The 24957-nt window shown below is 42.5% G+C and overlaps 1 protein-coding gene across 1 annotated transcript; it reads left to right on the plus strand.

Annotated features, from left to right (window-relative positions):
* Nucleotides 1-523: 523 nt before the first annotated feature.
* On the plus strand, nucleotides 524-16331 carry slc7a5 (solute carrier family 7 member 5). The gene is made up of 10 exons (XM_026365478.1): nucleotides 524-3570; nucleotides 5354-5479; nucleotides 11057-11162; nucleotides 11441-11485; nucleotides 11597-11720; nucleotides 11940-12043; nucleotides 12159-12255; nucleotides 12580-12729; nucleotides 14156-14333; nucleotides 14423-16331. The coding sequence occupies exons 1-10, from the start codon at nucleotides 2994-2996 to the stop codon at nucleotides 14476-14478; spliced, it is 1563 nt and encodes a 520-aa protein (XP_026221263.1). The 5' UTR covers nucleotides 524-2993; the 3' UTR covers nucleotides 14479-16331.
* Nucleotides 16332-24957: the final 8626 nt, after the last annotated feature.

Genomic DNA, 24957 nt, shown 5'->3' on the forward strand with positions numbered 1-24957 from the left:
TATAAAGTGGTTACAGAGTGGATGTAACTTCAGCTGCCTGTACAGCACCTCTCCCACACCCACACCACAGTGTCACTGTTTATGAACCTTTCCCATGAGAGCACAGTTCCCACTCATATTTACAACTCCACGCTCTGAATGAAAAACGCCTTTCAGTCCATCAGAGTGGGAGGTCCAATAATTAACTGGAATAATGCTGGGAATGTATTTTCATTTATGTAATGAATGGACATCATTAAGTCAATCTGTTGTTATGCGAATCAATAAAACATGAATAAGTTCGATTCATTAGGAGACATTTTAGATTGAGGTGAAGCTGGTGGGAAACCTGCTGAAATCTGATGAAAATGAAAAACATTTCACACCTCCAGGTAGGTGAGAAAATGTGTTTCCTGCAACAACATGTGTGAAACAGGGTCTTAGTATTGCAGCATGTGTTGCATCATCATGGTTACTAATCACTGTAGCACACACAATTACAATCACATTTGGCTTGGTAAGAATACCATATTGTTTCATATTTTTTCTCTTTTTCTCTCAGTTACAGAACAATTACATAAAACACAAAACAGAGGCAAACTTAGTAAAGCAAATTTACAAGTTTTACATGATCACATCTAAAAACCCACCATTCCTCTCATGTGTCATTTCCTATGCAAAGCATTACACATGAAATGAAACAGAATATTCCATATGCGCTTAAATGACAGAAATGAAAATCACCATCCAGTAAATAGTGATTAATAATAGACTAATAGATTAGTAAGTCTGACATTAGACTATATTTTTCTTATTGGCAAATTCCACAAAAAGGCAGCAAGGTGCTAATTTGTCTCTTAATAGTTAGTAGTTAAATAGTTAAAAAAAAATGTTTCTTCAGTTGTTTCCATGTGTCTTGGGGACCTGTGGGAGCTAAAGTGCAGGTTAACAAAGACAGACAGACAGTTAGATGAGCCAAGGACCACAGATGTGGATTAAGTGTGTCTCCTGATCTGTGTCTTGACCTGAAGCAAAGGGTCTCACATTTTTCAGGCTTTGTGCAAACAGTATCAGAACGCACCTTCAGGCCTTAACTGGTCCACCGTGTCCTCGCTGGGCACAGGAAATTGTCTGTCTATGGGTGTGTGTTATGAACCCGTACATATGGAGCCGTATTAAGAACACGGCTCAGATGTGTTTGTTTTAGGAGGCCTGTGGGAGCCTTTGTACAAGATTGTTCTAGTCCTCCTCTACAGCATAGACACACTGTGACAACACTGTCAGTTTTAACCGTAACGTGGCAGATGGAGTTAGAGTCCGACTGCAGCGAGTGTGCTGTCTGATGTGTGTCTGTTCTGGATGTGGTCCAGAACACTTCAGTGACGCTACCCGGTGACTACACCTACAACACCACCTAAAGTCAAATCCTGGCTGGGTCCTGGTCTGAAATTTAAACCTCTGGCACTCTAGGCAAAGCCACATTCAAACTGCACACCTAGAAACTCACCTAATACTCTGCCACTCCTTTCTCCAAGGACTCCTCCTTTTCTTAAAAAAAAAAAAAAAAAAAATCAGGGAAAGTTGGTTTAGCAGCTTTTACCAGCACTGAATCTGGCCGTCATTCAATCTCTTCTTCATTTAAACGACACTCCCACACTATTAACATTTCTGTGGCTTCCTGACATCCACTGTACAAAAAAGCCTCACACTATGAAGCAACATCTAAAAATCCTTGTAATAAATCTCCTTCTGATATTTGAACTTTTACTCCTATAACTTTCGATTCAGACTCTCTGTGCTGGCTTTATTCCAGATGGGTTGGATCTGGATCTTGTCCCCTGGGAGGTTTATCTTCCTCCTGACTCTTCCTTGTGTCTTGCTGTCTCTCCCTTCAGGTGTGTTTTTACCTTCCCCCAGATGTGTGAGCGATGCACTTGGGCTCTGCCTTTTTGAGTGCTTGTGTCCTCTGTCCTGTGTGGTGGAGTCACCTTATATGTCTATAATCTGTAATGTCATTCTGATTGTCCACAATGTTAATGTAGTTCTTTGCACTGTTTTGTACACATGGCATCTATTGCAGAGGTCAAACTCAATCAAGTAAAAGTGGTACTCCAATCCAATACCACCTAAAAGACCTAAAAGCACACTGTGTAGATTAAAATATTATAAATACATACTTAAAACTGAATATAATTAACTAGTAAATTATGTTTTATTATATGAAAATGTACAGAAATATTTCTGTATAATAGATGTAAAGAAATCATTGGCCTCTTTTAAAGATCTCTCACTTTTTTTTCTTTACCATATTTTTCACCTTAATAAATGTTTTTGAATTTGATTTGATTCGGTTTTGCCTGTAGAGTTTTATCCTGCCTGTCCAACCTTTCTGCAGAAACCTTATTAATGAAGGTCATGTAACACAGATGTGGACTATCCTGGTACCTACAGGCATGTTAACAGCATTAAGTGATACTGTCTTTAAAATACACTGCTGTTTTATTATATTTTATATTCAGTGTTTTATTATTAAGTAGGACTTACAGTGTGTACTTAGTACTTCAGCTTGAGTAAAGGGTTGGGGTTAGATTATCTGAAGTGGCACTGGTAGTGGAGTACTTTTTGAGGGAAGTACTTGTACTTTAACTTGAGTGTTGAGTTGTGCCTACTGCGGTAGTGCCGGTCTCCGCCGCTAGGGGGCGCGGACCTAGGGATGCGGATGTTCGTGTGTGTAGAGGGGGCTGGCTTTGACGTAGGAGCGTCGTCCTGCTTATTTCAGTAGTTCCTTTGAAAGCTGCCAGAGCAGAGATACGAGGAACCACGCCGGCCACACGCACGACTCGCACTCACACAGCCGACTCCTCGTGGCTGAGTCCGGCCGGCATCAGAGCACCCGCCCCGGCCTACAGAGAGAAGAGCAGGCAGACAGGAGGGCAGAGAGAGAACAGAGTGGCACTGAAGCGGGAAGATCTGTGTTCCCCTGTGAGGAAGAAGAACGAAGGACGTGGGCCACGATGTCTGGCTTAAAGAAGAGGAACTCCAACTCCTCCGTGGACAGAGAGGAGGACAGGCAGGTCACTGAGAGGATGCTCTCCCCGGCCAGTGGCGGGGAGAAGGAGGTCTCCAGCCAGGAGGGGGTAGGAGAGGACGCCAAGAGCCCCAACAACGCCGCCGGAGGAGAGGTCGCCCTGAAGAGGACCATCACCCTGGTGAACGGCGTGGCCATCATCGTGGGCACCATCATCGGTTCGGGCATCTTCGTCACACCGACCGGCGTGGTGAAGGAGGCCGGCTCGGTGGGTCTGTCGCTCATCGTGTGGGCAGTGTGTGGGGTCTTCTCCACGGTGGGAGCGCTCTGCTACGCGGAGCTGGGGACCACCATCTCCAAGTCGGGAGGGGACTATGCCTACATCCTGGAGGTGTACGGCTCCCTGCCGGCTTTCCTCAAGCTCTGGATCGAGCTGCTCATCATCCGACCGTCCTCGCAGTACATCGTCGCCTATGTTTTTGCCACCTACCTCCTGAAGCCCGTGTTCCCCGAGTGCCCGGTGCCGGAGGCCGGGGCCAAGCTGGTGGCGTGTCTGTGCATCCGTGAGTATGTGAAGCACGCTGCTGCTGCTGCTGCTGCTGCTGCTGCTGCTCGGGATGATGCAACTTTAGGCGTCGTTGTGTGAGCGGTAACGTTACGTTACTGTACCCGCCACATCCGCCCCGTGTACGTCTGTGTGTCTAACATTAGCTCAGCTGTGCCCCTTTACCGGCGCAGGTTTTGATCTCACCTGTGACACATAAAAAGCACTAAATTGGCCTGAAAACGTGTGACAGCAGCATCCTCCGCGTCCCGTCCACTGACGGAGCTCAGCTGTCACCGAGACGCGCGTGCTTCACCTGAAGTGCTGAAAACTTCTCGCGATATTTCATCAGCTCGGACGAGAACAGAGGATGCTGCCGTTGCATCACTTTTAGAGATATATAATAATATATCATAATATATCATAATATCTTTAACTTACATTTACATTTGATGCAGTCACTCCGTTTCATTTGATTTATTTGAATTTTTTTTAACCATAATATAATCTGTGTGTGACTATTAAAACTGAAAATCAACGAAATATTATTGTCTGGAGGCTAAAGAAACTAATGTTACCCACATTTTATAATAGTAAAAGCCATAGCATCATCAAATATTAAACGAAATATATTTAAATTTAATTAAACGAAATTTTATCACCGCATTAATTGAGCTAAATAAGAGTTATGTTCAAATTGAATTTATCTTTTGTGTTTTAATATCACCAAAGGGGTTTCTAATACATGAGACAGTTTTGTTGGCTATTAAATTATCATATTAAATCTGTCGTAGCTCTGACTTTGAGAAAGTGTCATTAATATGTAATAAATTAACATAGTTGGTGAATAATAGTGAATGTGATGAACATCACTTAAACCGCAACTGTAATGCTGCATTCAGGGTCAGCCAGTTTTTTTTTGTTAAGTTTGATTCGTGTTAAAATATTGTTAAACTTCAGTGTACTTTGTAAACATAAAGTCTGTTTTGTGCCTTGTTTTGAATAGAGTCTTAAAAGATTAACTCTGGATTGTTAGCTGCTTTAGCTTCTTAAGACCGGTCTGTGGTTGTTGTCTTTGACCGCCATATAAAACAAGCACAAAACAATACATGATTACCCATGACATTGTGTATTCAAATTGATATGTGTGCTGTGCCAGCTAATCTTAAGATTGACTGAAGGCTAAATCCTGGCTGAGCCCACATGACAAGGCTCACTTGTTGTGTGTGTGTGTGTATGATTGTCCGCTTCATTGTGCCTATGTTGTAGGCACTGGGGTAACCAGGGTCACTGTGGACCTTGAAGCTAAATCTCCTCCACACACACACACACACACACACACTCATAGCTCCACAGAGTCATTGTTCCAGTTTACTAGTTTCTGTCATGGACAGAATTTCATGCATTTGAACTCAGTGTGTGATAATGTACACATGCACACCAGTGTGTTTGCGCTTTCATGCATGCACACACATAGTAAGTATGACCAAATGTTTAGCTCGGTGTGTGTGTGTGGTAATTCTGTATGTGTGTAAATGTGTGTCCAGCCCTGTACTGTACCTTGCTCTCTCTCTCTCTCTCTCTCTCTCTTTGTCTTGTTCTCACTAACACAGACCCTCATTGTGGTCTGTCTCGTCTTTCTGTTGTGGCCCCGGCCTGATTTAGAAAGCTTTGAAGGGGCTTGCTGCTTTGGTTAATCACTTTTAATGGGGTCCAAGAATAAAAGAACCATTTCATAAGGTTGTCGACAGTGTAAGTCTCTCTCTCTCTCGCTCACTTTCTGTCTCTGTTTTTCTCCACAGTCCTGCTGACGTTTGTGAACTGCTACAGTGTGAAGGCGGCCACGAGAGTGCAGGACTTCTTTGCCGCGGCCAAGCTTCTAGCACTGGCACTCATCATCATTATTGGCTTTGTCAAGATTGGCCAAGGTACTGCGCACAAGTACATCTCCACACAAATATTCAGACGCGCACATTCACGGGCATCTGCTTGCTTCGGTATTTTCTTCAATGCCACCTCCCGTCATCATTACAATTAACACCAGATCTACTGGATTTAGCAACAGTTTTACAATAAGATAAAATAATATCTAGATATAAGGCAATATTGTTTTTAATTATACAACAAAGTGTGTCAGTGAAAGCTCTTTCCCAGTTTCAGATCATACAAGCCGTTTACACATGAATCAAAAGAGCCTTTAGTTTCCAGAATTCTCCTTGAGAGTCATTCATTCTTACCCAAACTTAATTTTACAAACGGTTTTCAGTTCAGTCTTGATATGATCTCTGTGAAAGAAGCACACGCCTTTAAGGAGAAATGCTCCCCCCCAAGCGTTTGTTTATGCAAATGCTAGTTAAGTAACAGTTTGTTTAAAACACACAAAACTTACACAAAACTTGGTGTGGCGCACATGAAAGAGGAAGTGGTTATTTGACCTTAGCCAAATATCTTAACTAGGTAACTTATTTCTTTGATATTTTCCTTGCTCATGATATACGCCCTCTGCTAATAGAAACTTCAAATTAAATTATTTAGACACATTCATTTAACCACAGTTCTCATATGCAAAGCAAAATTTCTCAGAAGTCAGCCCTATAATTAAAATAATCCTGAAATCAAAGGCAATCTTTCCTTAGCTCTGTAAATTTTGTGTAATCCAGGAAGTGATGATGATATAGACCCACACATCATTTTAATCTCTTTGAACCCCAGTAAATTACAACATCCAAATTTGTGTTGCACCACTTCTAGGTCTGTATCTGATCAATCTCTGGCATTGTAATCCCATTCTGGCTGAGGTTAATCCCAACACAGCCTGTTGTCTTTGTACCATGCGAGCAGCCAATCAGTGGAAGTGTAGTAGCTGGTGTTTTGTTTCCTGGACTCAGGCCGAACCCTCATTAAGGTCACAGGACGTCGTGAAGTGTAGCCAGACATGAGAGGACAGCACAGCGCAAACAGACAATGCCTCTTGAGTAGAACACAGCTCCTTTCATTTGAAAATCTTCATCATTAGCTGGATGAAATCTGAGCCCCACAGAGACTGGAACAAGACGCGGCTAAATTTCGGTCCCACTCACTACAAATGATGAGCGTATTTAATGAATTTACGATTCTCATATCAGAGAAATAAGACCACACAAAACATCTCAGTTTACCTTCTTGTGATAAAAAAACAAAACTCTGGCAGGTTACTGTGGATTTAGACCCCCTGCTGCCTGCGTGTGTCTGTTACCTGCACCCTGCTGTGATCCTATACAGTAGATGCCTCTCTTCCCATCTGCAGTGGGGCTGCTGTAGTCGACAGGAGGAAACACTGGGTTTCTGTTTTCTGATTGTAGAAGATCAGCAGGAAACAGACTAAAAGGGAGATCAACAAGCACATGTGCTGAATGTGAATTTGTCAGTGTGAGGCACAGACCATGTCTTACAGATTGAATGTAATCACAAAGCAAATCGTGTTAAGGATTAGCTGCTGGAGGTCGACAGCAGGTTGTTTAGAGAGAGATGCCCTTGAAAAATGTCTCGTGTTAAAGTCAGCGAGTTTAAACTGTGCTTCATATTGAGGTGTGATTGTGGAGCGAGCAGCTGACCCCACTAGCAACCCGGTCTGCTTCCCCCAGCTGTGTGTTTTCTCTGTCTGTGTGTGGGCATTTACCCCACCAACAACCTCTTCCCCTTTGACCTCACACCTGACATTGACCGTGCCAGAGCTGAAATGTAACTCTGACATGTAGCCGTTCTGCTGACAGTCTCAGTTTGGCTTGAATTACTACACCAAACCTTGAGTTTGCTGCTACCTGTGGGAACTCTATAGGAGCGCTGAAGTGTTAAATACAGTTTGGAGGTTCTGTGTTTTCTCAGTATGTCACGATTCTCTCAGGACAGACACTAAATCTGACTGTATTTTCATTTTAATATCACTTTTACTGGAAACAACTGTCCCCTTGCCTCTTAACACTTACCATCATTGTGCTCATGTAAGTAAACACTGCATGTTCACAGAAGTAGGTCAGTTTTCGATATTCTGTCATTGACCACCTGATAGCAGTAAAAGCTCTGCCAACATTTACTTTTCTCCTGCCATAACTGAAAATGCAGGGATCCCCATGGTGTCTGACAAATATTTAGCTTAGTTACAGGAACATTTTATGTACTGCTGTCACACTTTGAAGAACACAGGGGCCCATGAGTATGAACGTAGACGACTGTCACATGCATTATAGTCTCAACAACTGTGTGTGTTTATGTGTGTGTGTGTGTGTGTGTGTGTGTGTGTGTGTGTGTTGGGGAAAAAGAAAATAAAGCAGCAGAAATAAAGAAAAACTTCATCAAACTTTGTTCATCATCCTATCAAGTTTATATCGACAAATATGAACCAAAGTGGAACCATTTTTGGAGTTACTGCTCTGACATGATACACACACAGTGGGGGAAATGCCAGACAACCAGTTTGTGTGGTAGGTCACAGGTCACAGACCAGCTGACTGGTGGGCTGACAGGACCTCCACACTGACTGAAATTATTCAGAGCAGAAAGAGATGAACCAGAGGGAGGAAAGAGTCAGTGAGGCTGGAAAAAGACAAAAGGTGGGGAGGATAAAGAGGGAGTAAGTGGGCAAAAGAGAGAGGCTGGCAGAAAGCGCAAGAGCAGTCTGTGAGTGGAAGAAAACGTTGTGTACTGGCTTGTGCAAGCTGGTTTGCACTGGCAGCAACAGAACTGTCAGGAGAAATTAAGCGGTGCAAGGTTTTTGTTAACTGAACAACAACTCCAGTTTCTGTGCAGTTTGGCTCAGCTTTATGAAGAAATTAGTTAGGCAGGCGACCTAAGGAGGTATAAAGTAAGATGTTAGACAAAGAAGCTCTTCAAAGGCCAGTGGGTGGTCACACTGGTGTGTGGACATAATGATGTGATTCAGCAGTGTAATCCTGCTCTTAGTGAGGCTTTCAATTAGACACTGCATATTACCTTTAGCCAAATAAAAGTAAATGTAAATCCTGAAATGGGCAGATGTTGATGTCCCTGTAGCATTTAATACCAATCAATGATAACTTAAATAGTTACAAAATAGTGCTGATAAAGGTTCATTTGATACAGACAGCTTTAAAATGCTTACTGATAAAGTTCCTTATATTTTGTACTTTATAAATGATCTGTCTGTCCTCCCTCTGGTGTGGTGGATCAAGTTGGATCCCACTGATCTCAGTTAAATATCAGGCACGAGCTTTAACTGTTGGTTCCCCTCCCTTTTTCTTTAGCAGAAGCACGAACTGCTTTTGCATTTGAAGCTTGAGCGCATCTTAATCCACATAAATTGAAAGCAAAGCTTGCCTGTCTGACGTTTGTTTAGATGTGTAGCTTCTGCTCATTTGTAATTCTAGTCCCTCTCTAAGTGAGCTTTTCATCATAGAGCTCCTAATAAGTGTTTATCCGAGACGTAATAGCTTACGGAGATTTAGACAAAGACTGGGTGCGTGGCTGTGATTACATCAACTAACTCACCTGCCTGGAATTTGATTGGCTAGCAACCTTCCTGGTCATAGTACCTCCCTGGCTTGTGATTGGTAGAGTGTGTGTTTCCAATAATCAAGATTTAAGGTATGAATTTGTATAAAGTTTTATGAATTCACCACTATACATAAAGTAGTTATAACCTGCTTGATTTCTATAATTGTTGACTGTGTTTGTATTAGACAATTTACTGATAGTTTCAACAAGTGAGATAAGTAGAAGAAAGAAATCTAACACCAGCGTCATGGTGGTAATCCTTGTGTTTTGTGTGTTAACTGAGCCTGTGGGTCTAACGGCTACACTAGTTTCTGTGTAGTCACTATGGTGAGTGACAACAAACACACTCTGCTGTGCTCGTCCTGAACCTTCCTAAATCCCTCTCAGCCAGTGTTTTTACTCTTTGTGCGCGTTTGTGCTCATGGATCTCTGATGCTCATAAAGTCAGTCTGCTGCTGTGTCAGATTAGCGACCAGTGTAATCTCATTATCCCCAATCAACCCCCTGTCTGCTTTCTCAATCTGACACCTGCCCACACTGTTTGGAAGTGAAACACTCACAGAGGCTATTTTCTAACTAGCCTAAACTCACCTTAGATTTATTTCATCTTGTCACACTTCGTCTGTGACGAGGATATTTATACTCTCAGCTTCTCAATCTTTATGGATCTGATACAGTGACCAACACTGACATGCAAAGTTACTGTATAATGACAGACTAGTAGTTTCTATCCTGTAGTTTACCACCTGTTCAGCTGTGACTTTACCTGATCTGTTTAAATTCAATCAGCAAGTGTATTTTCCCAACATTCTTCTTACACCTTTCTCTAAGGTGTATGGTTTGTCAAAAAGAAGGGGATTGTACTTTTAATCCAAGAATCCTTTTACTACCAACATCCTCCTAGTCTCCTTATTGAACCTCATTTAAACTGATCAGTTTAAGGCAGGAGCTCAGATTGACCTTCATTCACTCTTCGTTGGTGTGTGTGGGTCACTTTCTCTGGCGTCACATGACAAGCTGAAGTGTTTCCAGACTAGTGTCGTCATGGAGGTCTTGAAGGAGATACAGACGAAGGAATAAAATTGTAAATTGTGGAGTGAAAGCATAAAAGTAACACAAAGGGAGAAAAGTTATTTGAAGATTATTTACCTTTTTTATTTTTTAAATGTATTTTACTTATTTAACCATCATCTCACAAAGTAAACCACAGTGACCTCAGCTTGCATGAGCTTGTAGAGCAGCACTGGCCAGGTGGGGTGCCAGGATCTCAGGACACTGTAATCAAACACCTGACCCCCCAGTTACCTGTAAGGCACAGCGCAAGGCAGTTTGCTCTGACAGGCAGCGCAGTAATTGGGCATTTCCCACGCTGCACTGTGGCTTAGAGCTAAGTGTCCCAGTACCAGCACTCCCCTGGGGCTGTTGGTTTAGCAACCGACACTGTGTCTGAGAATGTGTGCCCAAGTGGCGGGGCTACAGTTAAGGTAGGAATGTGGCTCACATCTACACAAAGCAGCAGAGACCTGGAGGGCCGAGAAGAGGGGCTGTGATCATCATGTTAGAAATCATCAGGAGACACCGATGTACAGTAGAGTAACTACTGTAAAGTAAACCACCAACTTTTGCCTGTCTGTCCCGTCTTGTTGGGCATCTGTCTGCTGTGTGATCTCTTCGTGCCTGAGGTCAATCCACAGAGCCGCCGTCTGGGTCACTTATTGACCGTCTCAGCCTGTCTTAAGTCTGTGAGATTCTGCCGCCTTTCACTGATCCACATACTGAGACAGATTTAAATGCAATATTTGTCTTTTCCCCCTCCAGAGGCTTTTTGGTGTATGTTGAATGAATACAGATCATTGTTTCATTTATTCCACATCTCTCCAGATCTCCAGACTGGCCGACAAACCTGCCTGCAGGGCAGTAATGCAGACAGGAGGATTAAAACCTGGTATTTGTCTTAACCCAGTTCTTTCTTTCTGTTCCCCTTTTGTCTTCTCCAGGTGACACAGAGGGTCTGCTTCCAGAGAATTCCTTCAAAGGGTCCAAATATGATTTTGGCAACATTGGCCTGGCGCTGTACAGCGGCCTGTTTGCTTATGGTGGCTGGTGAGTTAACACATCAACCTATGTGCATGATCAGGTTACAAGCTACTGCACCGCCTGTTCAATATCCAGTTTCCCATTTAGTATCAAAATATCAGTCCTGCTCAGTTTCCACATCTTAAACTTAGTTAGTGACCTCTCGTGGTGTAAATGATGATTAGGTATGGAGCCATGGATCATCATGCTTCGTAAATTAGTAACAACATATCAGCCAATAACATGTCCAGCCGTACAACATGCAGCACATGTGTTTTGCTGATTGTCCCCTCTTACTCTTCCAGGAACTACTTAAATTTTGTCACTGAGGAGATGATTGAGCCTTACAAGTGAGTGTTAATGACTGACTCGCAGTCGTCAGCATTTTTGAAGAACAAAGGAGTTGTTGGTTCATTTGCCATGTCAGCTGGAACTCAGACGAGTTTGTGTGTCCTCCTCAGAAACCTTCCTCGTGCCATCATCATCTCTCTGCCCATAGTGACAGCAGTGTACGTTCTGACCAACCTGGCATATTTCACCACACTCAGCCCAGATCAAATGCTCAACTCAGAGGCTGTGGCCGTGGTGAGTGCTCTCAGCTACCTTCTTTGTATAAATTGTGCCAACTCAATATCAATAGCAAGTGCTGCAGCTTACTCTCAACTTGTAAAAGTCACAATCAAAGGTTGTTTGTACTTACAAAGCAACACAATGACTGAGTTGTGTAGTGACTGGACCTACTTTACTTAATATACATGAGGTATAATCTCATCTGCCGTATCCCCCATATGTGCTGTCCTGCAGGATTTTGGTAACTACTACCTGGGTCCGATGGCATGGATCATCCCTGTGTTTGTAGGCCTGTCCTGCTTCGGATCAGTCAATGGCTCCCTGTTCACATCATCCAGGTACACACCAACCGCACCGTATAGAAACCAGGAATATTCTCATGTGTACATCACGCATTAATCAGAATCACGCTCAGGACTCATTGCATGTTTTTTCTTTTTTTTAACCTCTCAGGTTGTTCTTTGTGGGTTCCCGGGAGGGTCACCTGCCCAGTCTGCTGTCGATGATCCACCCCACTCTGCTGACCCCTCTGCCCTCACTTATATTCACTGTATGTGTGCTTGTTTTCTAATTCATTGCACACTAGAACACAGGGATCTTATATAAAATGCATAAAACAAGTCTTTTAATCAAAAGGGTACAACGTCACTCATTTGCACTGGTAATTAAGTTTTAAGCTAATGATGCTGTGGCACAGATACAAACCTACAGGCACGTAGCTTTGTGTACTTAGCATCAGAAATGCTTACTTTTCTTTCATCTTCAATGACAAATGAGAGTTTCTATTTAGCACGTGTGTCTGTACAGCCATGACCTCCTTAGAAAGGTAACTGGTTGTTCTCAGCCCTAATGGCTTCTCTCTCACTCTCTCCAGTGTGCGATGACGCTGCTCTACGCCTTCTCCAATGACATCTTCTCCGTCATAAACTTCTTCAGCTTCTTCAACTGGCTCTGCATCGCCTTGGCAATCATTGGGATGATGTGGCTGCGTTATAAGAAACCCGAGCTGGAGCGTCCTATCAAAGTAAGTGAACCTGAATGCATCCAGCCTCATGACGAGACTTATCTAACTTCTTGCAAAGAATTCTCCAGAGTTGTCTACGGGGAAAGATTTAAGTTTAAACCAGAAGAGGTTAAACAAGTTTTCACACATACCAGTGATGATGATGATAAAAGAGGGGTATGGACAGATACACAAAGACAGACAGAGATGAGTGCAAATTAAAGTCACACATGGTCTTTGTCAGTATTGACTCCCGCCCGGGTTGGCTTTGGTGAAAGAAAATCAGAATCTCAAATGATTCAAGACAAGACAAGACAAGACAGAGGAGAAGCTGGAGGCCTCTCAGTTCGGTAGTTGTGTGTGTGTGTGTGTGTGTGTGTGTGTGTGTGTGTGTGTGTGTGTGTGTGTGTGTGTGTGTGTGTGTGTGTGTGTGTGTGTGTGTGTGCTTTCCCTCCTGACTAAACCAGTTGCGGCAGGATTGCGCAACATACAGAGGACCATTGTTGCGCTTTGTTTGCATGTGAGTGTGAGAGTTTTCACATGTGATGTTCTGTGTGCGTGTGTGTGCTCGTGCACCTTTTTAGAGATTGTTAGTTTGTTACTTGGCCCGACTGTACTCATCCACCTGCTGGCAAGGGGTATATTGGACAGCTGTAGAGCCTGTTAGTAAAGTGAAAGACAGAGGAAATTGACCCAATTCTCCTCAGACCTTTATCTCTCTCTCTTTCACTCTCCCACTCTGTCTTTCTCCTTTCTTTGTCTGTCACATTCCTGCTGTTCAACAGATTTGGAGCAGAGTTACCAGAGAATCACACAATTAGATTGACTAATTACTGTCTTTAGCTAAGAGATACAGTACATCAGTAACCACGTAGTTTCATGAAACCCGCAGGTCTTTCATAAAGGGCTTTCATAAACTGTTGCCACACAGTTGATTGCACACTACTGTGTAAAATTGTTATTGTACTTCAGTCAGTGCCCGTGAAAGGGCCCGAGACTGGAGGACACACACAGGGACTTCACACAGAGGAATGTTTCACCGAAAAAAGGAATGTTGAAAATGATGAGCACAAGAAGAGAAAAGTTAGTTATGATGCGGAGGCTGTGCAGCAGGAAGTGAGCAGCAGATAAGGTTTAGCATCTTTCAGCTCATTGTTTTGGTATTTTTTCCGTGGAACACTCACTGCACGCCACGCAGTCACACAAACCGGAGATTCTCCAGACTTGGAACACGTCTGTCACCTCTTGACTTGTGGTGGGGGCTCCCTGAATGTGTCAGAAAGTCTACGTGTATAGCCAAGTACTTGTCAGGTATCACCCCTCTCATTTGATTCTGAGCAAGAAGAAATTCAGCCTATTTTTCCAAAACGTTGAAGTGGAGAACTCCTTGCTTTATCTGATGTCTATGAATCATTTCTTTTAAAACTCTCCTGCCTCTTGTCCTCAGGTGAATATTGTGTTGCCAGTGAGTTTCGTGCTCGCCTGCCTCTTCCTCATCATTGTCTCCTTCTGGAAGACTCCGGTAGAATGTGCCATTGGCTTCGGCATCATCATTACTGGAGTACCCGTCTACTTATTCGGCGTGTATTGGAAGAACAAACCCAAATGGCTGCTGCATGGAATATGTGAGTACAAACCCGTCTCCTCTCACATGTTGTCCTGTGAAAATACAGTTTGACTAAAACGTTAGTCGTCTCTTGTGCGTGTTTTGCAGTCTCGACCACGGCCTTGTGTCAGAAGATGATGGAGGTGGTGCCTCAGGAGTCCTAAAGGGCCAAGCCTCTTACTTCAGCCAGTGACCAATCAGACTGCACCAAGCATGATCTCTGGGCTCTGAGATCACAGCTTGACCTCTACTGAAAACCTCCGCCCCAAGAAGATAAGGACCTCATGAAGACAGACACATGTTGGCATTTAGAGCTACTGTGTCGATGTGTTCTTCAACTATTTTCCATTAGTTTCTTCAGTTGTTGACATTTGTAGGTTGAGTTGGAACTATTTTTAGTCACTGACTATCCTTTTCAGTTTTTTTATGACACATTTCAATTAATTGGTTTTATGTTTTTTTGTTTTTTGTGAATAACCTCATGTTAAAAAAACCCTAATACTTGTTGTACTTAGCATGTTGTGCCTTATGTGGCAAATGAAGTCCAATTAGTTGTCGTTGGCGATGACATGACTGCAGACAGCTCTCCAAATCTGATACTGTTGCAACCCATACCACTTTTTTTAAAACTCCTCCAATCATCCACTTTGAATCTACTTGGACCAACTTTCAAGCTTGGTTGCAAGTTGAACATTAGTGTTCACGTCTGGCCCCGCAGTTACCAGACTTCTGTAGCACTTTTAGTTTATCTGGTGATGTCAGTATCGTCACTAGTCGTCGTTGACTGTGTGGCATGCCCTTCACTATACTGCCCATGATGTATCGGTGTCTTTATTTAATTTTCGTTTTTTTTTTTTTTTTTACTTGTCTCTGCTGCTGTATTGTAAGTAATTGAAGTTGAATGATCTTGGTGTTTCAAGTGTTTACTCATCCTCATGCTGATCACACAGTTTCCCGTCACATGTACTGCAGGCTCACTGCTGCTGGAAAGATGGGTGACTCCCATGTGGTCAGTGTGTCTGGTAATAATCTTAAACCCCTGTTGACTTGGAGAATGCAAACTAATAACATAAACCCTGCATTTGAAACTGGTGAAACTAGAGAAAATATGCAGTTCATTTGCATTGTGGGAAACATGGGAACCAGTTAATGGAGAGTGTGACCCATACTGTGGGCTTTTACTTGCAGCATATATTTAGCTCTAAGACTTACACACTGGCCATTGTGGATAAATATGAGCATACTTATGCATTTACAGTCTATGTCGTTATCTAATTTTGGAGTTGAATATCTATTAACGTCACGTTACAGTTTGAAATCTTAAGGTCAGGTTGGCACAGATGCATACTGTAAACCAGTATGGGAAACAGTCAGTTCAGAATTTAAAGTGCTGTTTCCCTGCTGGTGATTACTTTCTGGGTCAGTGAGCTCATTCTCTCGTTGCGGATCAATATCTCGGCTCCACCCAAACGGCATGGCACTGAACGTTTTAAAATATGACAATATGCAGACCACATGCTGTAACTCACACAGCGTCACGTTCGAGCACAGTCACTGACAGAAGCGTGATGCTTTTTTAAAATTGTGCACTGGATATTTGTGTCATATTTGTACAGTAGATATACTGTACGAATGGCTGTTGAGGGGCAGTGGGACAGGGTGGGGTTGTTCAGTTGGTTTCTCGTGTTATCTCGTCTCTCATAGATGTTGAAACAGTTTGGGTTTTTTTTCTGGACCAACATGTAAATGTATCCTTGTTCAACACTGTTACATTTGGGTATGTGTGGGGTTTTTTGTGTCTTAATGTGGGTGGAGTTAAGTGGGGATAAAAAAGTTGAGAAATATGATGGAAAATGAGATGTATTTTTGTTTGGAGGCGGTTGAAGTACTGAAGGAGCACATTTTCTGACCACAAAATGAACTGTTCAGTTTGTTATCTTTATGTTTTTACTTTGTTTTCTACACTCAGCAACAGTTAAAAAAAAAAAAAAGTTAGTGTAATATTAACCCTCCTCGGGGCAACGGACCAAAAGCATTGTTTCCATGGAGACAGAGGAGGAGGCAAAGTTGTTGTCATGGAGGATGCAGGACGGTTTAACGTGTATGTTTTTAGATGTAGAGCCTTTCTAACACTCCAGCCGCGGCACAGAGCTGATGGGAGAACTAACCTTAATAAGACAGTAGAACGTTTATTTATTTATTTGTAGAAAACTGTTGTTTATTTTTATTAGCCCCTCTAATTTGTTTACAGGGCATTTTGTTGAAAGTGCTTTCTAAATAAATTTTAAAATTAATTTTTTTTTTCACTTTTTGTCTTCTGTTGTTTTTGGTTTTGGTTAATTTGAGTCATTTGTTCTTGTTTTGGTTTTATTTTACATTTTGAATTAATATTCGGTTAAATATGTAGTATAATAACACAGGTCAGAGTAATGAATGCAGATTTGAATAAGACAGAGAAGGCTGCACTGAATGGACCTAATGGTACAGACATCTTTACATCGACTCACTGGTTTTTAACAACATAACTTATGTGTTGTTGTCCTCAGACCTTAAAAATCTCCAAACTAGATAGAATGTATTCAATGAGGAGATCATGAAAAAGCTGGTAGGCAGAAACACTTCACCAGTCACCTCGACGAGTGTGTGTTTTATTCTGAAAATCCCACACGTAGTAGAACCTCATATGTCTGGGCGGTGCTGATGTGCTGATGATCGGCCTTATTAAGTTGATGTCAGTCGCTGCGACAGAAAACAATACACTGAACTCAAGCCCTAACCAGACCAGGTTATTTACTGTGATGCAGACTTCAAACCTGGAGTTCAGACACTGCTCAGCTGCTCAGCTGTGGTGGTCTGGAGAAACAGTTTGTCCTTCAGTTATCAGCCACACTGAAGGTGCAACATAATACGCACCATCACAATGACTACTGCATAGACATGTACAGAGTAGCTGCTAGTAGAAATGTTACCTTACCTCAGTGTCTTTCTTATATCTAGCTTTTTCTTTCAACTCTTGGGCGATGAAAGTTGTCTTTACAAGTTGGATTGTTAGTTTTACCTTCTATTTAGATTTGACTCCTCTCAGTCAGCTTCTGGTGCCTGTGCAGCTGTAGCTACAGGTTGAACAGTAACTATGCATTTGTGAATCTGTTAGGCTGCTGACAGGAGAGATGAGCGAACGCATGACAACGTTCTTAATCTGTGATGGTGCAGCAGACGGGGAGGAATCAAGGTGTGTGTGCTGTGCGTCTGCAGACGGCTCACCTGTGCTTCACACGTACTCCATCATCCATCAAAGACGTGCAGGCAGTCGCAAATTCCCGTGTCCCACCTCTGTTCACACTTGTGGGCTACAATGAAAGAATGTGGAAAACCAAAGTCTCTGTGTTCAGACCTTTGCTGTGTAGCTGTAGCTATTGTCTCAGGCCTGTTGGCTGCATTAGTGCTTCTTCTTCTTCTGAGGAGAAGGAGAATTTATACTTCTGTATCTAAAAGAGGAGAACATGCTGGGAAAGCCTGGTTGAACTACTTTTGTATCCAGTGGCACAAAAACATGAAAGTTGAGTTGTTCATTGTACTTTGAAAGTCGCTGAGCAGGACTAAAAAGTGTGATGGAGCGCCATGCAACCACTGTGTCGCTATTATTCCTATTTTTTCCTCTTTATATTTGTATGATTTTGTATTTCCTGACAAATAAAAGTGAAGACATCACAATACAACCAAAGCACAGCTCTTTCTCATCATCTTTTAGAAGGACATCCATTCACAAATACACCTCTGACGTGCTTTTACACAACGATCAGGCCGTTAGCTGTTTTTTGTTGATCATGTGAATAAACCACGTGAATCGCTACTGGCAGTAAACTGGGAGATTCAAACAGGACTCAACCACAAGGTTGGTGTTCAAGGTTAACTTGACGATCGCCTGATGAATGTTCACAGAACCAAACAAGCTAATCTTCTCAAGTATTTAGAGCATTTAGTGCAGCCCGGGGTGGGCGAGGGCGTCGGATCCAAGGTCAGGTTTACAGCCTCATGGTAAAAGTGAGGTAGGGGAGGCTGGACCACGAGAGCCACACAGAAGCAACTTCAACAACATCGACATGGTACTGTTTTAAATACAACAACAGTGGCAACTCTCTGTGATCCATAGTTTAAAGTCAAGATATTGGGATCCATTTTTTCTTTTTGGCAATCTTGATACCAGTCGATCACTAGTCAGCAGCTGAAATGACTCTGAAATACACACACACACACACACACACAACTCTAAAACCAGTCAACACTACATATGATACAAAAATGACTTTGATCATTATCAGCATATGTTCAGTACAGTTTATGACATTATTGTAGTGATTAGAGCCAAGCAAGTAGAGAGATAAATGCTTATCTGCAGGAGGCCACCGTGCGCTCCAGCCAGAACCGCAGAAACGCTTGAACCACCATTAGAACCACATAATGACCACTAACCCCTCAGAAACAGTGTTCTTGCAGGTTGCTGCAACATTTCACAGAGAGGCCTCAGCTGGCCCCTCACAGGACAAAGAGCCACAGCTCACTGAGTTTTCATCAGTCAGCATGAGAGTGTGTGTGTGTGAGTGTGTGTGAGAGATGACCACGAGACTGCTGCAGGATCAAATACCTGTGGTGTGTGGGGGGGCGTAGGGGCGGTCTGATCACTTAAACTGGCCTCTGTTCAACTGGAGTCACCGCTGGCTCCTTTAACTTGTGTGATTCTTGTGTTTAACTCTGAGGACCAAAGTCTGAAAAGTTCTAATCAACACCTGGAATTCATCTTGGGCTAACTGAACTGTGAGGAGCGCTGACGTTCCCGATGCTGCACGTGAGCGTCACATGGTGACAAAGTAAAGCAGCTGGCAGAGTCTGTGATGTCAGGAAGAGCGATGTGGTCTTCAGCATGGATCAGATCATTGTTTATGTTTATGTAAATGATCAAATTCACAAATTCCTTGCTGAGAAACATTGTTCTGAAGCTGCCCCCTCAGTGTGGTGAATCCTACCTCATCATCATGATACTCTTCCATCGGCTGCTGCTTCTTTCACATGACACAACGTTTGCGGTGTGTTGTTTCTCCTGTGGCAGCTTCCCAATGTGCTGCCAGCAGTGTTTCAAATGTCTCATTTGTCAAATGTCATATGTTCAATCATACTTGTGACTGTCCTGTAAAGACAAAGACATGTTTCTTCTTCACAGGACATGCATTAGACCATAGCTTTTATTAAACATGGATATCCTACTGATCTCAGCCAAAAATATAGAGAAATCAAGAGATAAACTTTCTATTTTCTTTTCTTATCAGAGTAAATAAAAGCACAATCAAACGAATTTACCAGCTCCCCTTTAAACCTGAAGATAAAGCAGACTCTGTAAATGTCGAGTGTGAAATGAGCAAACACTGTGCCACAGCAGTGAGCCGCACACAGTCACACGGGCCATTTAAAACCAGCCAGAGGAGTGATTTTAGATATCCACACTCGACTTTAAAAGAAATGAAGTGAAACCTGCAGAATTGAAAAGCACATAGGAAAAGCTAGTTACAATGATTTTCTAATGTGAAATCAGCAAAACAGTAGAAGAATTTTAAAAGATCTGAAGATGTTTTTTAACTGACTTTACTGGGGAGACTCAGGACACACAGATGACGACAGAGCTGGTATTTCAGGCAATGAGGGCGACTCGGCGTTCAGTGTTGTGCACAACGTCTATTACATCAGACCACCAACCCACCCTACATGTTCATGTAGTGAATGAACTTCAACCTGAGTTCACCAGTTACAATACAATGTTACACTAATCAAGACAAGAATGGTGGTAGATAGAAAGTGGACTTCCTGGAGGACGAGAATCTATCGATGTAAAATGACTCAGGGAAGGCGATGAGCTGAGGACGCGCGTTTGAGTTTATCAAACGTTCTAGCAGCTATACACAAAATCAACCGTTTCACAGTCCCACCTCACTGCGGATTTCTTCTTTCTCTCCCCAGTGTGCTGCGGCCGCTGATAAAGGCCGTGTGAAAGGAAACCAGACGGAGCAGTACAACAAACACAGCACAGGGAACACTGACAGGTGTGAGCTCTGATTTTTGCTTCCCTGTATAAACAGACACGCTGAAACATCCACACGTAACAGAGGCACACACACACACATGCACACATGCACACACACACACACGCACAGACAGCGGTCGGTGCACTGGAATCAAACAGTCAAAGTTTACTTGTGTTTGTCTTTCTCTATTGTTTGTCAGGTTTGAAGGAGGACAGAGGAAGAACTGAAACACACACACACACACACACACACACACCGTCTCTGCATTTTCTTTGTATTGACCTCGCTGCTGATTGGATTTTGGAAATTAGAATTGAGACTGAGCATAAAAACATGAGAAGTTGTGACATGTAAATGATGAAGAACTATTTAAGACTCACATGTCAAGAGATTGTAGTTCTTCTATTGCACAAACATGCAGCTGCAGCCAACCTTGACCAGAGCACAGAACAGGCTGTAACAGACGCCACCTGTAAAACCCTGACACGGATTTCTTTTTCTCAAATTTGAAGTAAATGTTGAGCTCTAACAAGATAACAACTTAAAACAAGCCTTGAAAACTGAGCAAACAATTCCTACAAGTGTCCTCTAGTGTTGGAACAGACCGCACCCTGCACCCACCCTCTTTCTACACCCTGTGAAGCACCAGTTGGAGAACATTTCATTGCCGACACGCAAGATTTTATTTGATGTTTTCAGATCAGCCACCTGCTTAAAGTTATGGATCTGTGAGCGCTGTGTGTCTCAAAGCCAGGAACAACTTTCTTCATCCTGTACACTAGAAATATGTTGTTATTTATTGTTATTAAGTTGGGACACTGTGTAAAATCGACATAAAAACTGAACGCACTGATTTGCTAATCTCATAAACCCATATTTTATTAAAACAAAAGTCTGCAAACAACTGGGAACGGAAGTCACCATAGCACCCCCATACCATCAGAGATGCAGGCTTTTGGACTGAGCAGTTACAAAGTCCGAAGGTCCCTCTCTTATTTAGTCCAGTTTCCAAAAAGAACGTTACATTTGAATTCACCTGACCACAGAACAGTTTAACACTTTGCCACAGATCATTTTAAATGAGCTCTGGCTCAGAGAAGCCGTCCATGTTCCCGGATCACCTTCATATTTGGTTTCTTCTTTGCATGACAAAGCTTTAACTTGCATTTGTAGATGGCACGGTGAACTGTGTTGACTGAGCTCGTTCTGTGATGTCCATCACAGAGTCGTGCCTGTTTTTACTGCAGTGTCGCCTGAAGGCCTGAAGATCACAGCCTTCCCATGCTTCGTAGATTGGTGACCCTCTGTCTATCTTGGACGGACACTGAGAACAGTATTTGATCTACACTGTAGAAAAAATAACACGAGCGTAGGAGAAGACGAAGGAGACTTTACTCATAACAAGCACCACATTTAAAAGTAGAAACAACTAAAGTGTTGTGATGTGGAGTTTCATAAATAAAGAATTTGATTGGTAGTTTAGTTACTGAGCAACGCAGTGATGATGATCACTTTTCCATGATGTTGCTCAGCTGTGCTTCTGTTCCTGCTTCCTAGTTTGTGTGTGTGTGTGTGTGTGTGCGTGCAGCTCCGGCGTCTATTCTTACAAAAGCTTTCTGATCGCAGCTGAGGGTAATTTCCTATCTGTTCTGGTGTAAACACCTCTGCTCGTCTCGTCACCTCCAGCCTTTATTCTCTCCCTCCGGCATCAGTCACGACCTGGCGTTCAGGCTAAAAGACAGACGCAGCGGTGCAGAGGGCAGGATTGACCCAATGATGCTGAGTGCATGTATGTGTGTGTGTGTATTGATGCAGAGGAGCACACGTGGAAGGCAGCCATCTGCTCTCGTGTCTTCATTAGACATTAAGAGACAATGTTCCCTTTTGGCTCACGAACACCTGTGTTGTCACTTAAAAGAACTTGAATGAGATCAAATCAGATCATGTTGTGCAAAACAAAGCAAAGTCACATTGAAGCAAAACTACTAGATCAATGTTATATCAGTTCAAGGAAACAAGTCAAGACAAGTAAAAGGACAAGTTCATAATCTTTGAACATTTTTTGAGCTTATGTATGTGAAGCTAACACCTCAGGCTCCAGCAGTTCATCAGATCAAGTGGATTTCTCTGCTGAAAGTAACAAAAGAAGGGGTTTTGTACTAAAAAGGCTAAAAACTTGCATGTAACACAGTGAGACTGGATGGTTCATGGGCTTAGACTAAACCAAGCATCCCCAAGTTAAAGCTATTTATCTCTTGTCTTCCAGATCCTCACATGGCTCCAGTAAAATGTTTTAGTGGGTCTGCTTGGCAGGATAGTGGGCATGTTGCTTTCTGTTTGTAACAGTGAATACAATGGGAATTTGTAGTTTATCCTTGAATCAGTGGCTTGGCAGGACTTGTGATGAAATGTGTGACTGTGCTGATAGTGCCCAGAGGTGGGGATGAAGAAGATGTGGTCATTTAGGTTTTCTATTAACTGCTTCCTATGAACAAAGTGTCCTCACTCTCTGCAGAAACATCAAATAAGCCTGTCAACCGAAGCAAAAAAAAGACTCACGTTGTGTCCCCTACTTATTTACAAAAGCACCACACCCCGCGGTGTCTCACAAAAGCAACAAAGGTTAGCAGTCAGGAGTGAGGGGTGGGCAGAGCAGTCATGTGCTGTGTGTGTGTGTGGTCAGCTGATCAAAGCTTGTGTGTGTATTGTAGGCTTTTGTGAATGATCATGGATGGTGGGAAGGAAAATGAATATCGCAGTATGCTGACAGATGACTGGAAAGGGCTGATACCACAGCTGAAAACTGGCCTTGATTGATCCACATGTCGGTTCTCAATGTCGTGACGTCCATTTTTAATCAGCGTCAACATAAATAATGATAATAGAAGTGATGTCGATGGGGATAAGAGTTTAATTTAACCTGAGTGGAGCACAAAACACATGTGAGACCTCAGCGATACTGTGAAAACAATATGTGTAAGCAATCTGATTGGCACACTGAATTCTGCAGAGGGGGATTAATCTCCCTTCACAAAGCAGGCATTGTTACTCAGTATCAAGGCGGTGCATCAGATTGATTTCTTTTTCTATCCTTTCAAGCATTAAATGTTTTTCAGCCTCCTATTATTATATGATAGCACATGTCACAACACAGTGCACTGCAATGGATGAATTTCTGTGTGCAGGCTTTGAATGAGCGGGATCAGAGACGCAAACGCAGCTGCCCTCTGCTGTTTACAATGTGTACAGTCATTTTAAAGTTCTTTAAAGGTCGCTCACTCTATCTGGATCTATTTATCGGTGTCGCCATGATGTTTTCAGAAAGAGGTGTCGCCTCCTTTTTAGCACCAGTTAATGAAACCATGATATAGTAATTAAAATGAATCACCACTGATACTGCAACAAACAGGAGGGATCACTGTGTGCAGGAGTTTGAGCTACGAACAAATGCCATGTGAAGGTGTGAAGACACTGCTCATTAGCACCTGTCGTTTCTCCCTGCGACATTCCACACGCGCTAAAGATGACATGTGCAGTCAAACATGTGCAACACTAATGTTCATGTGAGCATGTGAGGACATGATGTATTTAAACCCACACCACTACCACAAAAGACTAATCATCACCATCATCATCACCATCATCATCATCATCAGCAGCAGCAGCATCATGAGCCTAATTCACTGATACAATTATTTTACACAGCTGTACTTTATGTTACATCAGTTTGTTTTCTCAAATGCAACATGGAGTGATTTTAAGCTGCAAAATATTATATTATGATATAATGTTATATTAGTTAATTATGGAAAATGTTCACATCTGTCAAGAGAAGATCCCTCTGTAATAGTTTCTAGGCTACAAGATAAAAGCTGCACTTTGCTGCTTGTGCCAACAGTGTACAGTATACACATGCTCTGTAAATATGAACTCGCCATGCATTGAAGGTTGGACTGTGAACTGAGCGACTGTCCTGAATCTTAATGCAAACATACAGTACACTCTCAGTGCAGAGTAAGGCACAGCTCTCCCATTAAAGCGTGACTTCACCAGCTTGGTTTCTTCAGCTCTAGTTTGAAGAGTACATGTACGTTTATCATTTCGGATTATCTCATCTGATTGCTCTGTCCTCCAGATGAAACCATCTGAACTAAAAATAAAAAACTCCTCAAGATGATGTCATCTGGGTTTTTTTTTCATCAGAAGCAGAAAGGCATTTTAACATAAGGAGGGCAGAAGGAAGTTTAATACCATTTATATACCATACATGCACTGTCCAAACAACACATCACCAACTATTCTCTCCCTATTAAATCATGTCATAATACATGTCATGCATTTATGACATTATATATTTATTTATTTCCTATAACATGATGTACTTATTATAGCAAATGAGGTGTTTTTTGTGTGATGTTTTATAGCACAACAAGCGGCTTTTTGCACAGCTCAGTGTCGGAGCCTGAATTTCTGTGGTGTCCTCCAGGGCGCTAGGGGGCGGGGTTAACATTTCTACACTTTGTCCACGTCAAGTTTGTTGCCGGAAGTGACTCTGACTTGCCAGAGGAA

Source organism: Anabas testudineus, chromosome 6, assembly GCF_900324465.2.
Source record: "Anabas testudineus chromosome 6, fAnaTes1.2, whole genome shotgun sequence".
NCBI classification, from domain to species: Eukaryota; Metazoa; Chordata; class Actinopteri; order Anabantiformes; family Anabantidae; genus Anabas; species Anabas testudineus.